Source organism: Coregonus clupeaformis, unplaced genomic scaffold, assembly GCF_020615455.1.
Source record: "Coregonus clupeaformis isolate EN_2021a unplaced genomic scaffold, ASM2061545v1 scaf0303, whole genome shotgun sequence".
Taxonomy (NCBI): domain Eukaryota; kingdom Metazoa; phylum Chordata; class Actinopteri; order Salmoniformes; family Salmonidae; genus Coregonus; species Coregonus clupeaformis.
The window spans coordinates 194,521-217,593 of record NW_025533758.1 but is presented as its reverse complement, the minus strand read 5'-3'; the positions used below and the strand labels follow the sequence as shown (position 1 = coordinate 217,593).

The following is a 23,073-nucleotide window of genomic DNA, read 5'->3' as shown; positions in this document are numbered from 1 at the left end:
GTCTGACCTAGAGTATGTGGACAACTACAAATATCTAGGTGTCTGGTTAGACTGTAAACTCTCCTTCCAGACTCACATTAAGAATCTCCAATCCAAAGTTAAATCTAGAATCGGTTTCCTATTTCGCAACAAAGCCTCCTTCACTCATGCTGCCAAACATGCCCTCGTAAAACTGACTATCCTACCGATCCTTGACTTCGGCGATGTCATTTACAAAATAGCCTCCAACACTCTACTCAGCAAATTGGATGTTGTCTATCACAGTGCCATCCGTTTTGTCTCCAAAGCCCCATATAATACCCACCACTGTGACCTATACGCTCTTGTTGGCTGGTCCTCACTACATATTCGTCGCCAAACCCACTGGCTCCAGGCCATCTATAAATCACTGCTAGGCAAATCCCTGCCTTATCTTAGCTCATTGGTCACCATAGCAACACCCACCCGTAGTCTGCGCTCCAGCGGGTATATCTCACTGGTCATCCCCAAAGCCAACACCTCCTTTGGCCGCAATTCCTTCCAGTTCTCTGCTGCCAATGACTGGAACAAATTGCAAAAATCTCTGAAGCTGGAGACACTTATCTCCCTCACTAACTTTAAGCATCAGTTGTCAGAGCACCTTACCGATCACTGCACCTGTACACAGCCCATCTGAAATTAGCCCGCCCAACTACCTCATCCCTATATTGTTATTTATTTTGCTCATTTGTACCCCAGTATCTCTATTTGCACATCATCTCTTGCACATCATTCCAGTGTTAATACTAAATTGTAATTATTTTGCACTATAGCCTATTTTATTGCCTTACCTCCATAACTTGCTAAATTTGCACACTGTATATTATATGTATTTCTGTTGTATTTTTGACTTTGTTTTGTTTTACCCCATATGTAACTCTGTGTTGTTGTTTTTATCGCACTGCTTTGCTTTATCTTGGCCAGGTCGCAGTTGTAAATGAGAACTTGTTCTCAACTGGTTTACCTGGTTAAATAAAGGTGAAATAAATAAAAAAATTGAACAAGTCACTTTTCTCCAGGCCATGGATGACACATGCAATGACATCACGGCAGACCAGTGTCAGGCCTGGATTCGCCATGCCCGAAGGTTTTTTCCAAGATGTTTGGCTAATGAAAACATCCATTGTGATGTAGATGAGAACCTGTGGCCAAATCCACAAGACAGAGTTGATGAAAATGTAGAAGTACAGTAATCACTCCTATGTTTTGCTTTTTACAGTACAAGCAAGCAAGTTGAGGAACACTGCATTTGATGTTTTACAGTACTGTATCGTTTTTCATCAACATATTTCAGATTTTGTTCAATGATTCCACTGTGTCTGTAGTATTCTCTCTACTACAGCAGTACTTTTACAGGGATGTATTTACATGTAGTACCATAATGAAACATGTATCACCTATTTTGTACTACAATATTTAATGATTGTACGAACAATGACACAGTGAAACTATCGGTTGCTTGTGTGTGGGTGATCTAAATTAACGTTTAATTGGTATTTCACAATAAATGTGTTTTTTGAACCAATGATTGTGCAAGTGCAAGATTTCTTTAAAGATATGAATGCACAATGCAATGTTTTGAACATTGGACAGCCTGTGTTACAAGTGATGACCGTTTTGAGTTTTGTGTCTAGAGTTTTGAAGAATTACGTCAAGGTTCTGAAATTAGTGCCAAAGTGATTGTAAAAAACTGTATTAGTAAAGAACAGTTCTAGGGATGATATATAGCACATGTTTTTCCTCGTGAAATTGTTGTTTTCGTGTGTGTGTGTCTGTGTGTGAGTGTGTCTGTGTGTGTGTGTGTCTGTGTGTGTGTGTGTGTGTGCGTGTCTGTGTGTGTGTGTGTGTCTGTGTTTGTGTGTGTGTGTCTGTGTGTGTGTGTGTCTGTGTGTGTGTGTGTCTGTGTGTGTCTGTGTGTGTCTGTGTGTGTGTGTGTGTGTGTGTGTGTGTGTGTGTGTGTGTGTCTGTGTGTGTGTGTCTGTGTGTGTGTGTGTGTGTGTGTTCTGTGTCTGTGTCTGTGTGTGTGTCTGTGTGTGTGTGTGTGTGTGTGTCTGTGTGTGTCTGTGTGTGTGTGTGTGTGTGTGTGTCTGTGTGTGTGTGTGTGTCTGTGTGTGTGTGTGTGTCTGTGTGTGTGTGTGTGTCTGTGTGTGTGTGTGTGTGTCTGTGTGTGTGTGTGTGTGTATGTGTGTGTGTGCATGTTTGCTTACCTGTGTGTGTATGATTCTGCGGACAGTTATATATGACAGGCCCGGAGATGGTAGAGGACACGTGGGCAGGAAATACAGGGCTTTCCTGTGTCACGGGCATCTGTGGTGGGGCAGGTGGACACAGAGAATGGTTGCAGCCCTGCCAAGTGGGTCCCCTGTGGGTCCAGGCAGAGAGGAGGGGGTGGGTAGTCCGGACAGTGTGGAAGAGATGGAGGAGGAGGTGGGAGGGTTGATTTGTGTGTAGACCCAGATTCCTGGCATTCTTGGCACACAGCAATAATATGCAGCAGTGCTAAAATAAAAAAACATTGGTCTGGGAAGTCTTTTAGTAGTGTAATACGTTTAGTGAGTGTGTGTGTGTCTGTGTGTGTGAGTGTGTGTGTGTGTATGTGTGTGTGTGTGTGTGCACTATAAAAAAGCCAATTTAACCAATTACTTAATAAGCGTTCTTCTGTGAGTTGAGTTTACTTCAAAAGGGCAAGAATTTGAGCTAATGTGTTAAAGTTTGTTTACTCAACAAACTCTGCATGAAGTGAGCTGAATTTGAACAAGCTTGTTGAGTAAAATTACAAATTCATGTTTGCTCAAAACCTCTCAAAACTACACCCATCATTATCATATTTCTCATGATCCTCTCTTGCAGGTTGAATTTTCAGAATTGTTTGTTTTAATACTTGTGTTTTTGCAGGTACTTTGATTGGTTGATTAAACTTATGCCACACAACCATAAATAACATACATTTTTCTAAACTAATCAAATCTGTTAGTTATTGGTCTTATTGCACCCGATAGTGAGATGGCTGTTCCAGTTAATTTTATTTAGGTTAGCTCAATAATCAGTCTTGGCAAGGCCTCTGAGAAATATGCAAATAAGGTAGAATACATTCTCAAGTTGAGTTGTATGTTCACTCAACCTAAAATTCAAAGTTGAGTGAACGTACAATTCAACTTCAGAATGTATGTTGGTTCAGCTACTATATGCCCAAATGTTGAGCAAGCTTACAATCCTGTTGCAGCTGGTTGCCTTACAATCTTTTTATTTTACAGTGTGTGTGAACCTGTCAGATGGAGGGAGAGAGGTGGATTAGAGATGTAGCGATGAGAGGCATGAGATGGAGACAAGGAGAGAGAAGGGATGGAACTGTTCCATATAGAATGAGTGAAGGAGGGAAGAGAGAGAGAGTGAATGGATGGAACTGTTCCATATAGAACGAGTGAAGGAGGGAAGAGAGAGAGAGTGAAGGGATGGAACTGTTCCATATAGAACGAGTGAAGGAGGGAAGAGAGAGAGAGTGAAGGGATGGAACTGTTCCATATAGAACGAGTGAAGGAGGGAAGAGAGAGAGAGTGAAGGGATGTGACTGTTTCACCATGCCCAAAGTCTGGTATGTGTGGTGTGGCCATGGGGGTCTAATGGGCCTCAGATGTGCCCCCCTCCTCTGCCCCTCACCCATCACCCCCTCATCCCTCACCCTGAGCTCAGAATAACACTCCTCCAGCCAGCCCTTAACACACTATCTACTAACACTGCTTGACTTGGGGCTCAATTTGTACCTTAAAGATGATACAGTCAGATACAAGAGCCTTGAGCACTCCCTCACACACAGCCTACATTTCACCAGCCTCTCTCTCGTCTGGGTCAATGATGTTGTGGTTAGCACTCAGACAGACCCTAACCTGGGACACTCTGGGTTAGTATTGGGTTAGCATTTGGATAGTCTGGGTTAGTCTGGGTTTTCCTTGGTCCGGCTGTCTTATAGTGTTCTGTTGAGTCAATATTATCCCTGGGCTCAGGTGTCAGCTCTGAGGACCATCCAGACAGGGAGGCGAACACACACATGCACGCACGCACACACACACACACTATTACGGGGCATTAGCCTATGGGGTGCCAGTATAGTGCGACCAGATGAAGGGCTCAGACCAGATGTTTACACTCTTAATCCACAGGCACCCCATCCACAAACAAACAGGAAGACTGAAGAGGAGGGAGAGGAGGAGGAGAGATAGGGGAAGAACCCTTGATAGACTCCCACCTTCCCTGACCCCCTCCTCTCTCTCCAGCCTCCAGCCGCTGTGTTTGGTTCCCAAGCCACAAACCCACAGAGAGTGACCCCTCTTTCTCTCTGTTTATTTGTGTCTGTGGGACACTGCAATGAGAGGATAGTGGATATTGGTTAAAAGCTGTATGTAGGAGCGTAGTTAGTTTTAGTTTTGATGAGTTTAAGGCAGAGAGTTTTGCTGTGATAATCAAGATTTGACACATTGACAACAAATTTTGCAAGGATGTTGTTATTTTGGAGCATTGCGATCATGTAAATGTGTCATATTTATCTCCACATGTACAATGTTGTTCTTTACATTTGGGGTTATTTTGTTGGTAAGTATAGGGTTCTAAATTATTTGGCAGATGTTTTACTGTCGGTGAGATTTTTAAAGAGGTAAAAAGAGAGAGAATTGAGATGAAGATGGATAGAGGGAAGGAGAAAAAAAGGAGAAGTGTGTGGTGTGTGAAGTGTGACAGTTTTCAGAGACGAGGCGTCAGGCTGTTACAGTGCTAACAAGCTACAGATGAGCTGAAATCTGTTAAGTATTAGCTTGCCTCCACCACCTTTCTGTGTGTGTGTGTGTGTGTGTGTGTGTGTGTGTGTGTGTGTATGTATGTGTATGTGTGTGTTTGCATGTGTGTGTTTTATGTGTACTGTATCTTCAGTTTGGGTGGATTGGGAACAGGGAGAGGAGATAGTGGCTTAAGGAATGGAGTAGGAGCTGCATCACTGACAGGTCTCCTATACTCCTCTCTGTCAAAACACAGAGGTGAGAGCAGAGCAACAGATCTCTACCTCATAGTCGGCTGTCTCGGGCTTCAACACTCACTCCACACTGAAACCTCAGCTCCTACAGACCAGTGGAAAACACTGAACCCCTAAATATATTTACAGGTAGGCTCCTCCAGGTCTGCTGTTTTTCTTTATTTTGACTATTTTCTATATTGTAGAATAATAGTGGAGACATCAAAACTATGAAATAACACATATGGAATCATGTAGTAACCAAAAAAGTGTTAAACAAATCAAAATATATTTGAGATTTGAGATTATTCAAAGTAGCCACCCTTTGCCTTTATGACAGTGTTGCACACTCTTGGTATTCTCTCAACCAGCTGGAATGCATTTCAACAGGTGTGCCTTGTTAAAAGTTAATTTGTGGAATTTATTTCCTTCTTAATGCATTTCCGCCAATCAGTTGTGTTTTGACAAGGTAGGGGTGGTATACAGAAGATGGCCCTATTTGGTAAAAGACCAAGTCCATATTATGGCAAGAACAGCTCAAAAAAGCAAAGAGAAACGACAGTCCATCTTTACTTGAAGACATGAAGGTCAGTCAATCCTGAAAATTTCAAGAACTTTCAAAGTTTCTTCAAGTGCAGTCGCAAAAAACATCAAGCGAAATGATGAAACTGACTCTCATGAGGACCGCCACAGGAAAGGAAGACCCAGAATTACCTCTGCTGCAGAGGATAAGTTCATTAGAGTTAACTGCACCTCAGATTGCAGCCCAAAGAAATGCTTCACAGAGTTCAAGTAACAGACACATCTCAACATCAACTGTTCAGAGGAGACTGCATGAATCAGGCCTTCATGATCGAATTGCTGCAAAGAAACCACTACTAAAGGACACCAATAAGAAGAAGAGACTTGCTTGTGCCAAGAAACATGAGCAACGGACATTAGACCGGTGGAAATCTGTCCTTTGGTATGATGAGTCCGAATTTGAGGTTTTTGGTTCCAACCGCTGTGTCTTTGTGAGATGCAGAGTAGGTGAACGGATGATCTCTGCATGTGTTGTTCCCACCCTGAAGCATGGAGGAGGAGGTGTGATGGTGAGGGGGTGCTTTGCTGGTGACATTGTCAGTGATTTATTTAGAATTCAAGGCACACTTAACCAGCATGGCTACCACAGCATTCTGCAGCGATACGCCATCTGGTTTGTGCTTAGTGGGACTATCATTTGTTTTCCAACAGGACAATGACCCAAAACCCAGCTCCAGGCTGTGCAAGGGCTATTTGACCAAGAATGAGAGTGATTGAGTGCTGCATCAGATGACCTGGCCTCCACAATCACCCGACCTCAACCCAATTGAGATGGTTTGGGATGAGTTGGACCGCAGAGTGAAGGAAAAGCAGCCAACAAGTGCTCAGCATATGTGGGAACTCCTTCAAGACTGTTGGAAAAGCATTACTCATGAAGGTGGTTGAGAGAATGCCAAGAGTGTGCAAAGCTGTCATCAAGGCAAAGGGTGTCTACTTTGAAGAATCTACGAAATAAAATATGTTCTGATTTGTTTAATACTTTTTTGGTTACTACATGATTCCATATGTGTTATTTCATAGTTTTGATGTCTCCACTATTATTCTACAATGTAGAAAATAGTAAAAATAAAGAAAAACCCTTGAATGAGTAGGTGTGTCCAAACTTTTGACTGGTACTGTATATGTCACCTGTTGCCTTGTGGCCCTCATCTGTACTTATCACTGTGCTTCCCTGTCTGTTAGGAATGTATGTCAGTACCCCCCCCCCCCTTCTCTCTCTGTTTATGCTCATATCTGCAGGACCTGTCTTTGTGTCTGTGAGTCATATCTCCAGTCTGTCCGTCCATCCGTATGTCTGTCTGCTGAGTCAGTAGTACCTCAGGGTGTGTTCTGTTGAGAGGTAGGCTTAGTCTTTGAAATGGAAAAGGCTTCAAATAACCTTTATAAGGTCTTAATAACAGGCAGCCCTATTGTTTGGCTTCTGCCATAGCGATTCTTTCATCGGATTCCAATTAAAGGGGTTGGGTCTGACTCGTGCCACCTCAGCTTTTCCATTCATATACATTTTATTCCCAATTAGGAAATATATGAGAGGAAAAACACTGTAAAGTGTAAAGTGTTCTCCACTGCTTTCCACAGTTAATTATGGTGATGAGGGCTAACTGTTTGGGTGTTTGTGTGTGTGTATGTGTGTTTAGTTTGCTGTTAAAAAGCTGTAATAGTGTTTATGTACTTGGGTAGACCAACGCATAGAGGTTGTATGATATCCATCAGTGTATATGAGGTTTATTGTTCTCTCTGCATATCTGTCATCACTCCACTGTCACCTTCTACACTTCTCTACTGAGTCTCTCTACATTTCCGCACGCACGCACACACACACACACACACACACACACACACACACACACACACACACACACACACACACACACACACACACACACACGCTGAGAGATGAGCCCCTGTCACTCAGCACTCCTCAGTGTTCGCTGAGTGATGCACAAGGGCCACTCTGTACCCAGCGACACCATGTCCATCAGTGGGGCCCTACAGAGGTCTGGGCTTTAGGTCCCCACGAGATACACAGAGAGAGACACACACACACCCCACACACAGTTTAGGCATTAACTCCGAAATCTTAAGGTTTGGTATTAACTCTGAATGGTTAAGGTAAGGGTTAAGGTTTGGGATAGGCTTAAAACAAAATTCTAAAAAACAACTTTCTATCGCTGGATTTGAACATGCAACCTTTGGTACCAGAGGTAGATGCTTACGGCCATCTCTGTCCAAAACGCCCTAGCAAAACAGAAACCTGCTTGACGGTAACATCGCTCACTGTTGCCCGTAGTGGCCGGTTTCCACGTCATCTCCCAATGTCCTCAGACATGGATGGACGTCGAACATTGACTTGTATCACGGGTGACCTGGCTGCACACACAGAGGCAAACACACACACACACACACACACACACACACACACACACACACACACACACACACACACACACACACACACACACACACACACACACACACACACACACACACACACACACACACACACACACACACACACACACACACACACACACACACACACACTGAGTAAAGGGGCTGAATACTTATGTAAATGTGATATTTCCATTTTTTAAATACATTTGCAAACATTTCTAAAAAACTGTTTTAGCTTTGTCATTATGGGGTATTGTGTGTAGATTGATGAGGATAAAAAATATAAATATTTTTTTAGAATAAGGCTGTAACGTAGGGTTTGAATACTTTCAGAATGTACTGTAAGTGACTATGGCCAGTGATGGTGTCTTGTGAAAGACTCACGTATGGTGTTGTGTCAATTGAGAACAGTTGACAAAGTTCTTAATTTTCTGCACAGGGAACCTCAGCTGTTCCAGAGCTAGCATACTTGTTACAGTTTTTTAAAATTGCTTACACACTAAAATTAAAACTTTCCCACAATTAGCAAAACCTTACACTCAAGGAGCAAAACACCGGCCTAGATTTGCACAACTGTAAGCACATTGTCAGCTTCACACTTTTTGCAAAACATTACACACAGTGATTTGCAAAACACTAAACACACTTGTATGCATTTGACACAGAAATGTATCATGATGTCATTTCCTTGCAATTTCAAAGCAAAGGCTTTCAAATGAACACACCCATGAACCAATTGGTTAAACACAGCCACCAGGTGTGCACACACACTGGTGCTTGATTGTAGACACACCAATCAGGTTTAAGCACTATAAAAAGGCAACAGGTAAGTTCACCTGTCTTTTAAAAAATGGACGGTGTCAGAGGAAGAGGAAGAGGGATAGGGAGAGGAAGATCTGGAGGAGGGGTAGGACATGCACAAAGAAGAAGACAACCAAATCTGTGTAACAAAATTTGTGCTACAATTGTGGACCATGTAATAAACCACAGACTAACACTGAGGGAGGCTGGACTGAGAGTACAGTCTAACCTAAGCAGGTACACGGTGGCATCAATAGTTCGGACATTTCGTCAAGAGCACAGGTGAGAAATGTATCTTCTGTCAACAGAAAATCTATAGCTTACTGCATGTACTATATCAACAGTTTTGGTAACTATTCCTGTATCATTTTACAGTAAGCTACATGTATTTTGTTTGGCCAACATAGGTTTGAACGTCGAGAACACCAAGGAGGGAGGGGCCCCATATTCACATAGGAGCAAGAGAGAGAGATCATAAACCTTGTTTTGGCCAATAATGCAATCAGACTTAGAGAAATTCAAGCCCATATTGTCAATGATCACCGAATTTTTAATAATGTCCAACAGGTCTCTCTGTCAACAATAGCACGTATCCTTAAAAAACATCAAGTTCTGATGAAACAACTGTATAAAGTGCCATTTGAAAGAAATTCAGACAGGGTGAAAGGCCTGCGGTGTGAATATGTGGTGGTACGTTTTGTTCACTGACTGTATTATTGTGTACTGCACACATAACCTTTTTACTGTACATGTAATTTTACTGTATAGCAGACCTACAGTAAATTGATCTACACAATGTGATCTTTTGCTGTATTTCAGAGAGTTTTGCAAATGGATGCGGAGGAAGTCCTGCATGAGTTTATATACATTGATGAGGCTGGATTTAACCTGACAACAGTGAGAAGAAGGGGAAGAAACATCATTGGCCACAGGGCTATTGTCAATGTACCAGGGCAACGTGGGGGTAACATTACCCTTTGTGCTGCCATTACACAGAATGGGGTCCTCCACTGCCATGCCAACTTGGGTCCTTACAACACTGACCTCATTCTTACATTTTTTGACAGATTACACAATATTATCACAGCAGCAAACCAAAGGGACCAGATGCAATACATTGTCGTCTGGGACAATGTAGCTTTCCATCGTTCTGCTCTGGTCCAAAACGGTTTCATCAACACCCACAATTTACAGTTCAATACCTTCCACCATACTCCCCCTTCCTAAACCCCATCGAGGAGTTATTCTCAGCATGGCGCTGGAAGGTTTATGATCTCCGGCCCTATGTCCAGATGGCCCTCATTCAAGCTATGGTGGAAGCATGTGATCAAATTGAAGCAGCATCCATACAAGGGTGGATTCGTCACTCCAAAAGATTCTTCCCACGTTGCCTTGCAAATGAAAATATAGCCTGTGATGTTGACGAGGCCCTGTGGCCAGATCCAGCTAGACGGAGAGATGTTTAGGTTATTTTTCTTTTTTATTCGGTACTGAACTGTATATGTAATTCATGTTACAGTATTACTGTAAGCTTACAGTACAATGGTACGTTCAGTAATACTGTATGAAAACTGGAAAATGTTTTGTTATGAATGTTTTGTTGAAATGTTCAGTACTAACTGACTTGAGTACATGAAAATAAATAAATATTTTCATTAGTCTGCACAATTGGTGTCATGTGGTGTTGGTGAATTTATTTTTACACTTTCTCTGTGTAAATGCTAAAAGTGTTTTAGGTTGAGCACAGGAGTGTTTAACTGATTCAAACAGAATCAGACCATATGATGGTTGGGTTTATGTTATGACAACAAAATAAGGTTTTTATAAGACATTGTATAGTTTTGACAAAAGTGTTCCATTTTGCAAATGATCTGAGGTGTTGTGCTACTTTGGTGTAGTGTTGTGCTAATTGTGTGAAGGGGTTTGAAAAACCGGGCCCTGTTTTCAAAATTGTGCTTAAGCAATTGAAAAAAACTGTAATAGACACAATAATAACACCTATGGAGTTGTAACAATATAATACGGCTATTTATCTAGAATTAAAAACCCTGTATGGTTCTACAAAGAACCTTCCATAAAGGTTCTATAAAGAACCATATAAAAAGGGTTCTATATAGCCCCAAAAAGGGTTGTAACCGTAGCGGAATCCTTTTTTTGGTGCTATATAGAAACATTTTTTTATAGTTATTTATAAAACCTTCAAAACAAGGTTCCATATAGCACCAAAAAGGGTCCCGCTATGGTTACAAGCCAAATAACCCTTATTTGGCACTATATAGAACCATTTGTTTTTAGTGTGTGTGTTTTTGTGTGTGCGCGTGCGAGCATGCATGCGTATGTGTTGATGGGTGGTGTACCTCAGAGTAGCGTGTTCACTGTCAAGCCCGTCAGTCCATCATTCCGGATAATTCTTTCTGCAACTAATGTGTATTACAGGCGTAGGACATCCTATAAACATACAGTAGTACAGTACCAGTCAAAAGTTTGGACACACCTACTCATCCAAGGGTTTTTCTTTATTTTTACTATTTTCTACATTGTAGAATAATAGTGAAGACATCAAAACTATGAAATAACACAAATGGAATCATGTAGTAACCAAAAAAGTGTTAAACAAATCAAAATATATTTTATATTTGAGATTCTTCAAAGTAGCCACCCTTTGCCTTGATGACAGCTTTGAACATTCTTGGCATTCTCTCAACCAGCTTCATGAGGTAGTCACCTGGAATGTATTTCAATTAACAGGTGTGCCTTGTTAAAAGTTAATTTGTGGAATTTATTTCCTTCTTAATGCGTTTGAGCCAATCAGTTGTGTTGTGACAAGGTAGGAGTGGTATACAGAAGATAGTGGCAGAGACCTCCTTGACCCACTGCATATTGATGCTTTTATTAGTTTTCCACTGGGTTTATTTATCTTCACATGCTAACTCTGTTCTTCTCTTTATCCATCCATCAAACCTCCTTCCGCTCCTCCTCCCACAGACCTTGTGGCCACCAACCGGTCCTCTATCTTCAGTGGTCACCACGGTCAGCTTTCCCTGAGCACTGTGTTTCTGGATGAGTACCATGACCGCCTGTTCCTGGGGGGCAAAGACGTCCTCTACTCCCTGAGACTGGACCATACCAACCTTGACACCAAAGAGGTGAGTTCACGTTCCATGTAATACATGCTGTACATATAGGCCAATGGGGGAGTTTACATCCCTCCCCATACTTGCCAACTCATGTACAATAAACCCCACATAAATAATTATTCCTAAACTCCCCCATTGAGTTAGTGTTGTTGTTTGAGCTGCTGACTAGGGTGGCATGAACATGTACCTCTCACCAGGACTCCATTTTACATTTCCATTATAGTCATTTAGCAGATGCTCTTATCCAGAGCGATTTACAGTAGTGAGTGCATACATCATACTTTTTTGTACTGGTCCCCTGTGGGAATCAAACCCACAACCCTGGCATTGCAAGTGCCATGCTCTACCAACTGGGCCACACAGGACCACCAACATCAAATGTCTCTAAATCATCACTCCACTCTTTAATCCAGCTCCAATTTTGGAATTCCTATCTTAATCCCTGTAGAGATTAACATGTTAACAGTTTGAGTTGGTTGGAATCACTGCTTGAGCGGTGTGTGTGTGTGTGTGTTTGTCTGTGTGTCTCAGTCTGTATGTGTGTCTCTGTCTGTCTGTCTGTCTGTCTGTCTGTCTGTCTGTCTGTCTGTCTGTCTGTCCTTGTTCGCCCTGTGATATACAGCCTCCTGTGTGTGTCACACTTATCCTGGTCTAGAGTTTACGCTAAGCTGGTCTCTTCTTATCAGGTCTCTGTGGTTTCCCACCTGATAGGTTAGCAGAGCGAGAAAGAGAGATTGAGAAAGAGGGAAGGAGGGAGGGAGGGCTTAACCCTGGCCCCAGGTTTCTCCAGCCTCCTCCTCTACCTCACATATCATTCCCTCTAGAATTCTTAAATCCCCCTCTATCTCTCCTTCACTCTAGTCCTCTATCATAGACTAAGCCCTCTGCTCCTCCCTCTTCACCTCTGTATATGAGACTTAACCTGCTATGTACCAGTTTACTGTTAGACTCCATTTAGAAAGTCAACTCACTATTGGTAATGTCTATACTTGTAGGCTCAGTCTGGCTGGGCCCACTCGTCTTTGACAGGGAGAAACAAACATGGATGAGTTGGAGAGATGAGGTCACAGAGACCAGGTTGGCCTGTAAACTGCCCACAGCTCACTGCCCACAGCCCACTGCCCAACGCCACTTCTTAAGCGCTTCAACAGCCACTCTGGCATATCATATTTGGGAAGTGTTTGAACTGTTTCAATACAGTCTTAATGGTAATGACCATGGCAGAAATAAAACAAACACATGCCTATGTAAATGTGCCACATGAACATGTAAATACAGTGGGGGAAAAAAGTATTTAGTCAGCCACCAATTGTGCAAGTTCTCCCACTTAAAAAGATGAGAGAGGCCTGTAATTTTCATCATAGGTACACGTCAACTATGACAGACAAATTGAGGGAAAAAAATCCAGAAAATCACATTGTAGGATTTTTTATGAATTTATTTGCAAATTATGGTGGAAAATAAGTATTTGGTCACCTACAAACAAGCAAGATTTCTGGCTCTCACAGACCTGTAACTTCTTCTTTAAGAGGCTCCTCTGTCCTCCACTTGTTACCTGTATTAATGGCACCTGTTTGAACTTGTTATCAGTATAAAAGACACCTGTCCACAACCTCAAACAGTCACACTCCAAACTCCACTATGGCCAAGACCAAATAGCTGTCAAAGGACACCAGAAACAAAATTGTAGACCTGCACCAGGCTGGGAAGACTGAATCTGCAATAGGTAAGCAGCTTGGTTTGAAGAAATCAACTGTGGGAGCAATTATTAGGAAATGGAAGACATACAAGACCACTGATAATCTCCCTCGATCTGGGGCTCCACGCAAGATCTCACCCCATGGGGTCAAAATGATCACAAGAACGGTGAGCAAAAATCCTAGAACCACACGGGGGGACCTAGTGAATGACCTGCAGAGAGCTGGGACCAAAGTAACAAAGCCTACCATCAGTAACACACTACGCCGCCAGGGACTCAAATCCTGCAGTGCCAGACGTGTCCCCCTGCTTAAGCCAGTACATGTCCAGGCCCGTCTGAAGTTTGCTAGAGTGCATTTGGATGATCCAGAAGGGGATTGGGAGAATGTCATATGGTCAGATGAAACCAAAATATAACTTTTTGGTAAAAACTCAACTCGTCGTGTTTGGAGGACAAAGAATGCTGAGTTGCATCCAAAGAACACCATACCTACTGTGAAGCATGGGGGTGGAAACATCATGCTTTGGGGCTGTTTTTCTGCAAAGGGACCAGGACGACTGATCCGTGTAAAGGAAAGAATGAATGGGGCCATGTATCGTGATATTTTGAGTGAAAACCTCCTTCCATCAGCAAGGGCATTGAAGATGAAACGTGGCTGGGTCTTTCAGCATGACAATGATCCCAAACACACCGCCCGGGCAACGAAGGAGTGGCTTCGTAAGAAGCATTTCAAGGTCCTGGAGTGGCCTAGCCAGTCTCCAGATCTCAACCCCATAGAAAATCTTTGGAGGGAGTTGAAAGTCCGTGTTGCCCAGCGACAGCCCCAAAACATCACTGCTCTAGAGAAGATATGCATGGAGGAATGGGCCAAAATACCAGCAACAGTGTGTGAAAACCTTGTGAAGACTTACAGAAAACGTTTGACCTGTGTCATTGCCAACAAAGGGTATATAACAAAGTATTGAGAAACTTTTGTTATTGACCAAATACTTATTTTCCACCATAATTTGCAAATAAATTCATTAAAAATCCTACAATGTGATTTTCTGGATTTTTTTTCTCTCATTTTGTCTGTCATAGTTGACGTGTACCTATGATGAAAATTACAGGCCTCTCTCATCTTTTTAAGTGGGAGAACTTGCACAATTGGTGGCTGACTAAATACTTTTTTTCCCCCACTGTATTTTACTCTAAACAGAAATGATTGCAGCTCGATATAGACCTTTAGTTTTTGAGGAGTGTTTGTGTGTAAAACCAAACTTGTTTTATGTTGCCATAAATGTGATCGGTTCTTAACAAAGGCTCTTTCATTGGTTCCAGTGCCTTTGGCTTTCATATTCTTTAAGAGCCTGGCTTTGTATCTATTATAGGTCTGTCTTGACTGACAGTGACTTTTGGGTGTGAACTGTTGCTATAAAGGTTGGGTGTAACCTTCTGTGGTAAAATGGGCTAGTCAATGAGGTTGCCAGATGTGTTCCCACTTTCCAGCACCTAAGGGCACCTGCCCTCTGGACATGGACTGGGTCAAGACCTTATCTGGCAACATTTCTCCCTAGTTTCACTCATACTAGAAACTAGATAAGAGTAGACTTAAACATACGGTCTGTGTGTAGTTTAGTATGTTATGGATCTACTTGATGCATGCCACAGTAAGGTCCTTGATTGGCCAGCTCATGCAAGGGTTTGTCAGGGCTTGTTATGATTGGCTGGTGCCTGGGCATTCCGGCCAATGGATGACACTACTGAGCCAAACAGGAAAAGGAAGTTAATCAGTGCGCTGACAACCAAGCTCTGGTAAGAAGTTGCCCTTAGGCACAGAAACTCAAGCTGACCAAATCAGTGTCTAGACCTATGGGAAACTTTATCCTGCAATTGGTGATGATGACTAACATGTCAGGATGGTTAAAGAGAGGGAAGGAGTTATAGAGACAAATAGAACATGATGTACCACAGTACTTCCTATGTGAATCCAGGCAAGGAATAGTAGTATTGTAGTGCAGATTGGCTGATTCTGTTGTTCAGACCATAAAAGGGCATGTTTCAGGCAGGCAGGCAGGCAATGATTAATAGTGGTTCAGTTCCAGACAGGCTCGATAAAGCAATAAAGTGTGATATAGAGGCAGCCCTAATGCTTTCTGTAACATTCACTTATGATATGACAAGCTGTGTTACAGAAAAGCACCTGTATCAGGCTCTGCTTTCTCTCTTAAGATGAATGGCCATGCATGCACAATTATGTAGGATCACGCATGTACATGCACGTAAGCACAGACACAAATATGCATGGACACAATTGCAGATGGACACGCATGCACATTGTCACAAAAAGTTACGGTTTCCTTGCTTTGTTGGTATTCTGTATATGCAAAATAAGCTTTTACATGAGACACACAAAAGAGCCATTGTTTCAGATAGCCTTCTGTGAGTCAGTAATACACAACAGAGTATCTGATGGTGCCAATGGCCAAAGAGGGGCTTTCCAAATACAGTCTTGGATATTGATGATATAGAACACACCGTCAATTAATCCCACGGCCTAAATGACTACACTAGGATTACAGTTTCATGTTAGACCCACCCACATCAATTAGCACTGATTAGCCCATGGATGATTGTGTGGGAGATACGGACTTGGTTTCATATGTGATCTAGTAGGTCTTAAAAACGCTCTCATGCTCTAATTGCCTGTTGTTATATTGTGGTTTAGGCAGTGTACAATGTTGCAATGTTATGAGGTGATTTATCTCTCTCTCTCTCTCTCTCTCTCTCTCTCTCTCTCTCTCTCTCTCTCTCTCTCTCTCTCTCTCTCTCTCTCTCTCTCTCTCTCTCTCTCTCTCTCTCTCTCTCTCTCTCTCTCTCTCTCGTTGTAGATCTACTGGCCTCCATTGCCTGGTAACAGAGATGAATGTGTCCAGAGAGGGAAGGATTCTCAGGTGAGTGACAGCTCAGTCAGACCAGTCCACCTCTGAGGTGGCCTCTCTACTTACTATTTACTCTAATAATGTCACATCCATGGTTTCCACCTGCTCTATCATCCACTCTAGACATCAACGTTCTAGTCACCTTACTGACTGTACTGTACATTCTACAACGCCACATCTGGATCATGTTATCAGGAATCTAACCAGCAAATCCATGTCGACGGTTGGCTTACTGTGTCAACACTCCCTTTCCCTATATCCTACAGGCTACAACCATAGTCCCATGCACCATCCCACCATCCCCTTATCTATCCATTCCTCCATTCCTGGGTACAGTGAAGTTGTTTAACAGCCCAGTGAATGAGATAGGGAGTCTTTCCTTATCTAGTAATAGCCCCTCCCACATGGCTGAGGTGTCCAGAGCCGGGTTCCAACACAATAAACACCAGTAATGACATCTTAAGAAGACTGCCCATATAGAAACTGCCCCTCACTCCCCAGTCAAATACTCTAAAGACACTTGCGCTTCCATGTTTAATATCTTCTGTCCCCTAAGCCTTGGCTAATGACAGAAAGTGAAACCGCCCTGGTCTGGGTTAGGTGGTTTGGTCTGTAAAACAGGACTAATCTGTCTCTCTGGATGTGGAGGGGGGTTGGAGGGAAGTTTAAGACGACCCATTGGGCGTCAACACTGGCCCTATAGGTAACTGTGTCGTTTGAAGTGGCAGGTGAGGAGGGGTTTCTAATATCAGGAGTTATTACGCGTTTCCTCCTCCCGTATGAGGTATGTGATCCTGTGTTCAGGAGCAGTCGTAATGCGTTAAAGTTGGGTCCACGGTAACTCAATCTAACCTGTGCCGAGGGAACCGTGGGGTGTGTGTGTTTAAGCTCCCCTCCATAGCCCTGGAGACACACCCATGCGCCCCAGCAGCACTCACTTACCATCAGACTCATTCAGACCACAGTTCAAGTGGACTTGGTTCTTGTCCTCTCCATCATTCTTTTAAACAGACAGAGGCCTGGACTGAATCTGTTGTTGGAGATACATTGTTTCTGAGAGGAAGAGGGGCCCATGTGTCTAGTCTAGTGTCTAGCATCACTCTCCCTGTGGACAGCAGAGGTGAGTGTGTTCTCCTTATTAGGGAGTGTGACCATGGTAATGACTCCAGGCCCATTGGACCCATGAGGCCACACAGTGTGTGGGTGTGTGTGGTTGTTACCATGCCTTCGAGTGTGTGTACGCCATAGCCTCACTATACAGCCTTAGATGGGTTAACAATGACTGGGCTGGGAGGTGGAGGTGAAGGCAGAGAGCAGTGTGTGTGTGTGTGTGTGTGTGTGTGTTCTGCTGGGAGTGTGTGTACAGGGTCACATCTGTAACACTTCACACCTCTAGTTCCTCCCAAATGGTGTATAACCCGCCACCTCCACCCCAGTGCCCTCTGAGGCTAGGGACTCCATGAGAAAGGCTTTCAGGTGCTGTATGTATTGTTTACCCTCTGTAAGATGGGGTTGTCCCCTGTTTACCCTCTGTAAGATGGGGTGGTCCCCTGTTTACTCTCTGTAAGATGGGGTGGTCCCCTGTTTACCCTCTGTAAGATGGGGTGGTCCCCTGTTTACCCTCTGTAAGATGGGGTGGTCCCCTGTTTACCCTCTGTAAGATGGGGTGGTCCCCTGTTTACCCTCTGTAAGATGGGGTGGTCCCCTGTTTACCCTCTGTAAGATGGGGTGGTCCCCTGTTTACCCTCTGTAAGATGGGGTGGTCCCCTGTTTACCCTCTGTAAAATGGGGTGGTCCCCTGTTTACCCTCTGTAAGATGGGGTGGTTCCCTCTTTACTCTCTGCAAGATGGGGTGGTCCCCTGTTTACCCTCTGTAAGATGGGGTGGTTCCCTCTTTACTCTCTGTAAGATGGGGTGGTCCCCTGTTTACCCTCTGTAAGATGGGGTGGTCCCCTGTTTACCCTCTGTAAGATGGGGTGGTCCCCTGTTTTGAGGACTGTCTGCTCAGTGGACAGGCCCAGTTGTGTCGTTGTCTCTGGGCTCAGTGAAAGGTCATTGGTGCCCTCTCTGCCACTATTCTCTACCTGACAAAGACTCAGACACACTCACCCAGTGCTCTGTTTGCACCTTTCCCCGCTGCTAGACAAAACCCCAGGCAATGTCAAAAGGTGAAAAGTCAAGTCAAGGCATGGATAGGTGTTGGTTTGATTGGTTGAAATGGCCTTGATTGTGTTTTTGGCAGAGAGAAAGGCTTGGTTCACAACCTTTACTGTGGACTGAAGTTAATCCAGTGAGTACAGGGACATGTGAGTGTGTACAGAGTCAGAGCAGGTCTTTCCGGCACAGATGGACACTTAAATGTGTGTGTGTGTTCTGAATGTGCCCTGACTGCCTATGCCAGCGGGCGGGTGAGCGAGGACAGAGCATTCCCTTCCTCCCTCTCTAACTTTGTTAGGCAGTGTTGGACAAGGAGACCTCCCATTAAACAAACACCATGGAGCGAAGCTGGCGTTGGCACTGACTGGACAGCCCGGCTGGTTTTAAAGCCGGACCGGGTTGTGTCTCTATTGTTGCACCCATTCAGCGTTCTGCTACAGTGACCTCTCAATGGAAAAACACTGCAAGGCTACTGGGCTGGTAGTCGCAATCTGTCTCCTTCCCTTATACAGAATGTGTCTGTGTCTTGGAGCTGTAGGATGTGCATACTACTTCCTTCCATTGACTGTGGGAGGAGGAGGATGGGGATGGGAGATAGAGGTGTGTGTGTGAGGGTCTTTTATTGACTGGCGAATGGAGGGGAACTGGCTATTTAATGGGGCTGTGTGACCCCGCTGGTTGACCCCTGGCTAACACCTAACGTGTTTTCTTTATGATGGCCTTCCTCACATGTCGCAACCCCATGACCCCTGATTTCATTACCCCCAGCAGATATAGACGTCCCATAGCCCCTCCTTCAGCAGGAACCAGACAATCACAAAACAGGGACTACAGGGCTATGGGTTCGGGAGAGTGGATGGAGGAGAGATTTGAATGTTTAAAGAATTGTAGGAGACTTTTGAAGAACTTTGTGAGACTCTGAGACTTCATGCATCAGGGAGCTGGAAATTCAGCTTGGTGCCATTTGGCACAGTGCCCTGGCATTATCCAGCACTGCCAGAGGAAACATTCCTCTATGTTCATTAATGGGTACAGTCTTACCCATGGGTACAAACATGGAAGTGACTTGCTTTAAAAAGTTAATCATCTACAAACCAAAACTCTACTGGCATCCCAGTGCTCTGATTCCAAGGACAGATCTGCAGACTGACACTGTGGAATGCCCTAGGCTTATGTCTAAGCTTACTGATATGAACAACTACTGCTGGGCTAAAGCAACCAAACTTTAGGAGTTGAGCACGTCTTATAGTGCATTTGACGCCTACGCTTGTGTCTACCACTTGTGTGGGAGCTGGTGTGGTTGTGGGATTGTGTTGTGTGTCTGTCTCAGTTATCAATGTTCACATCCGTAGTCTGCTCATCTGGTCCTCTCCTCAGCACACTGCTTCTATGCTCTCTCTTCTCCATGTAGCTCCAGCTGTGTGGACCACAGAGACTTGGACAGACTGAAGCATCCTGCTTTTTCCAAAACAGCTTTGAAATGCCTCTTTGTGTGGGTGTGTGTGTGTGCATGTGTGCTTGCATCCATGTGTGTCTTCCAGTGTGTGTGCACAGCTGTACGCCCGTTTGAGGGTTTGTGTGTGTCTTTCTCTCTATGCGCGCCTGTGTGTGAATGTGTGTGTGTGTTTCCCTCAGCGGTGGTCTTGATTTCCTGTTAGTGTTAACAGCACTGATTGCTCTCCAGTGAATGCATGAGGTTTACACTGGAACAAGATGGCTCCCTCCCTCAGTATAAACACCTGAGGCCTGATGGTATTACCCTACCACCCCGCCTGTCTGTTACACACTCAATATTATGGAAAAATACATTACAAAGGATCTGTCACTCGTCTAACTCATTAGTAAACAGTTTATACACTGAGTGTACAAAACATTAGGAACAGGGAGGAGACAGGGGCAGGAGGCTGCTTCTCTCCACTGGGACCAGTCTAGAATCTATTTCTACAGACCACCTCACCTCTGCCTATCCTCTGTACTCTTCCAGAGCAGGAGAGGAGAGGAGAGAGGGATGGTGGGAGGTGAAGAGAGGTTGGGTAATTAAAACCTGAGAGGAGTAAAGAGGAGTGTGTGTGTCTGTGTACGTGAGGAGTGTGTGTGCGTGCCTGTGTGCAGCTACAGTCTGAACAGGAAGGAGAGCTGAGTCATGTTTGGCTGATAGATACAAAGCACACCAGGCTTCACTCCAAACCTCCAATATACTGTATAGTGGGTGTACAAAACATTAGGAACACCTTCCTAATATTGAGTTGCACCCCATTTAGCTCTCGATCAGCCTCAATTCGTTGGGGCATGGACTCTACAAGGTGTCGAAAGCGTTCCACAGGGATGCTGGCCCATGTTGACTCCAATGCTTCCCACAGTTGTGTCAAGTTGGCTGGATGTCCTTTGGGTGCTGGACCATTCTTGATACAAACGGGAAACTGTTGAGCTTGAAAAACCCAGCAGCGTTGCAGTTCTTGACACACTCAAACCGGTGCGCCTGGCACCTTCTACCATACCCTGTTCAAAGGCACATTTTGTAACGTGTCTCCTCCCCTTCATCTACACTGATTGAAGTGGATTTAACAGGTGACATCAATAAGGGATCATAACTTTCACCTGGATTCACCTGGTCAGTCTATGTCATGTTCAGAATGTTTGTTACGCTCAATGTATAATATTAGTAGTCACACACACACACACGCATGCACAAACACACACACACACACACACAAACACAGTGGCTAAGTGGATGAGTTTGACCCTGTCACCCTAGGGCAGTGACACTCTTGGCTTGTTTCCTGTTGGTCACTGTGACACCACTCCTCAGCTTCTATTGTGATACTTCAAGAAAAGGATACATCTGTGCCCTGCTCTTCCTGAGGGCTCCAGGATTATATTCCTCTCTCATTCCTCTCTCATTCTGTCTCTAGATCTCTATCTTCCTTTTTCTCTCTTCTTTGGCTCTCTGTCTCCCCTCTCTTATTCTCTCCCTCGCTCTCTCTAGCTCTCCGTCTTTCTCCTTCTCTTCTGTCTGTTGCCTGATCCCTCCCTGTGGCCCTGTCTTTGGCTGTGGGAAAGATCTGGGAAGCCCAGCATTTGTTGAAGTTTATTGTTTTTAATTTTTTTAACTCTTGTTCTTGGCCCTTATTGCTAACATGTGGAATCAATGGGCTTTGTTAAGAAATATTTTTGTTCTACACAAAATTGTCAGAAATTGGATGTTGTAATGTGTATTTTGATTTATTTAACCTGTGTGTGTGTGTTCACAGACGGAGTGTGCCAACTTTGTGCGCCTGCTGCAGCCCTATAACCGCACCCACCTGCTGGCCTGTGGTACGGGTGCCTTCCAGCCCATGTGTGCCTATGTGTACGTGGGCCACCGCGGAGAGGTAAGACCCCACTGCATTGCATTGCATCACACACACACACACACACACACACACACACACACACACACACACACACACACACACACACACACACACACACACACACACACACACACACACACACACACACACACACACACACACACACACACACACACACACACAGGCTCTGACAGATGAGTCACCCTGGTTTTGCTCTACATACTCTCTCCTTCAGCAGCCAGTAATCAGATGAGGCTGTCTGGTCTGTTAGAAAACTCTGTTCTTATGCTGATGTTACTCCCATTGACTCCCATTCATTTTGCTGCTTCAGTCTACTCACCTCATTGTAAAGCTGTAGTATTGTGATCATGGCAGCACCAACTACTCCCTATGGATTGTCTGTCTGTCTCCATTGTATAGTATTTGATACCTGATACTGTCTTATTGTGTCCAGTCTGTGAACACAGTGGTCTCTCTCTCTCTCTCTCTCTGAGACAGTGTATACAGAAAGAGGCAGCAGGCTGTGGCCATCAGAAACATTCAGTGCTCTGGCTCCAGGCTCAGAGCTCCAGGCTGAGGACACAGGGCCCAGGGTTGTGCTCCAGCATACAGCTGCCCAGCGGGGCCCTGCTGCCAGGCCCTCTGTAGAGGCCTGTATGTGGTGAAAACCCACAAAGCTGCACACAGTGCCCACGTGCCTCACCAGCAGGAGGGGGTCGGACTGGGCATGAGGAGGGGAGGCACTGGGCATGGAGGGTTGGTGAGGGTGCCAGCTATTAAAGTTGGGGGAAGGAGGTTGTGGAACCAACAGGGTGTGATACGAGACAGGGAGGGTATAGCTATAGACAGGGAGTGGAAGGGTGGTCTGTCTGTGTTGGTCATATTGGGGGTCTTAGTTTGTGTGTGCGTGTGTGTGTGTTGGTAGTTAGGATGGGGGCTGCTGCGTCAACTGTGGGGAGGGTTGTCTGTTCTGCCATGTTGGCCCTCTCTCTACATTCATCATCCTCTGTGT

General features: G+C 44.3%; 1 protein-coding gene across 1 annotated transcript in view; it reads left to right on the top strand.

Moving 5' to 3' along the window:
- The window catches only part of LOC121545485 (semaphorin-3G), a 62,230-nt gene that overhangs the window by 14,225 nt on the left and 24,932 nt on the right, over positions 1–23,073 (top strand). The window contains exons 2-4 of the mRNA XM_041856042.2: positions 11,780–11,940; positions 16,501–16,563; positions 21,960–22,079. Of these exons, the coding sequence (XP_041711976.1) occupies positions 11,780–11,940; positions 16,501–16,563; positions 21,960–22,079 (344 nt within the window). The remainder of the gene's footprint in view (positions 1–11,779; positions 11,941–16,500; positions 16,564–21,959; positions 22,080–23,073) is intronic.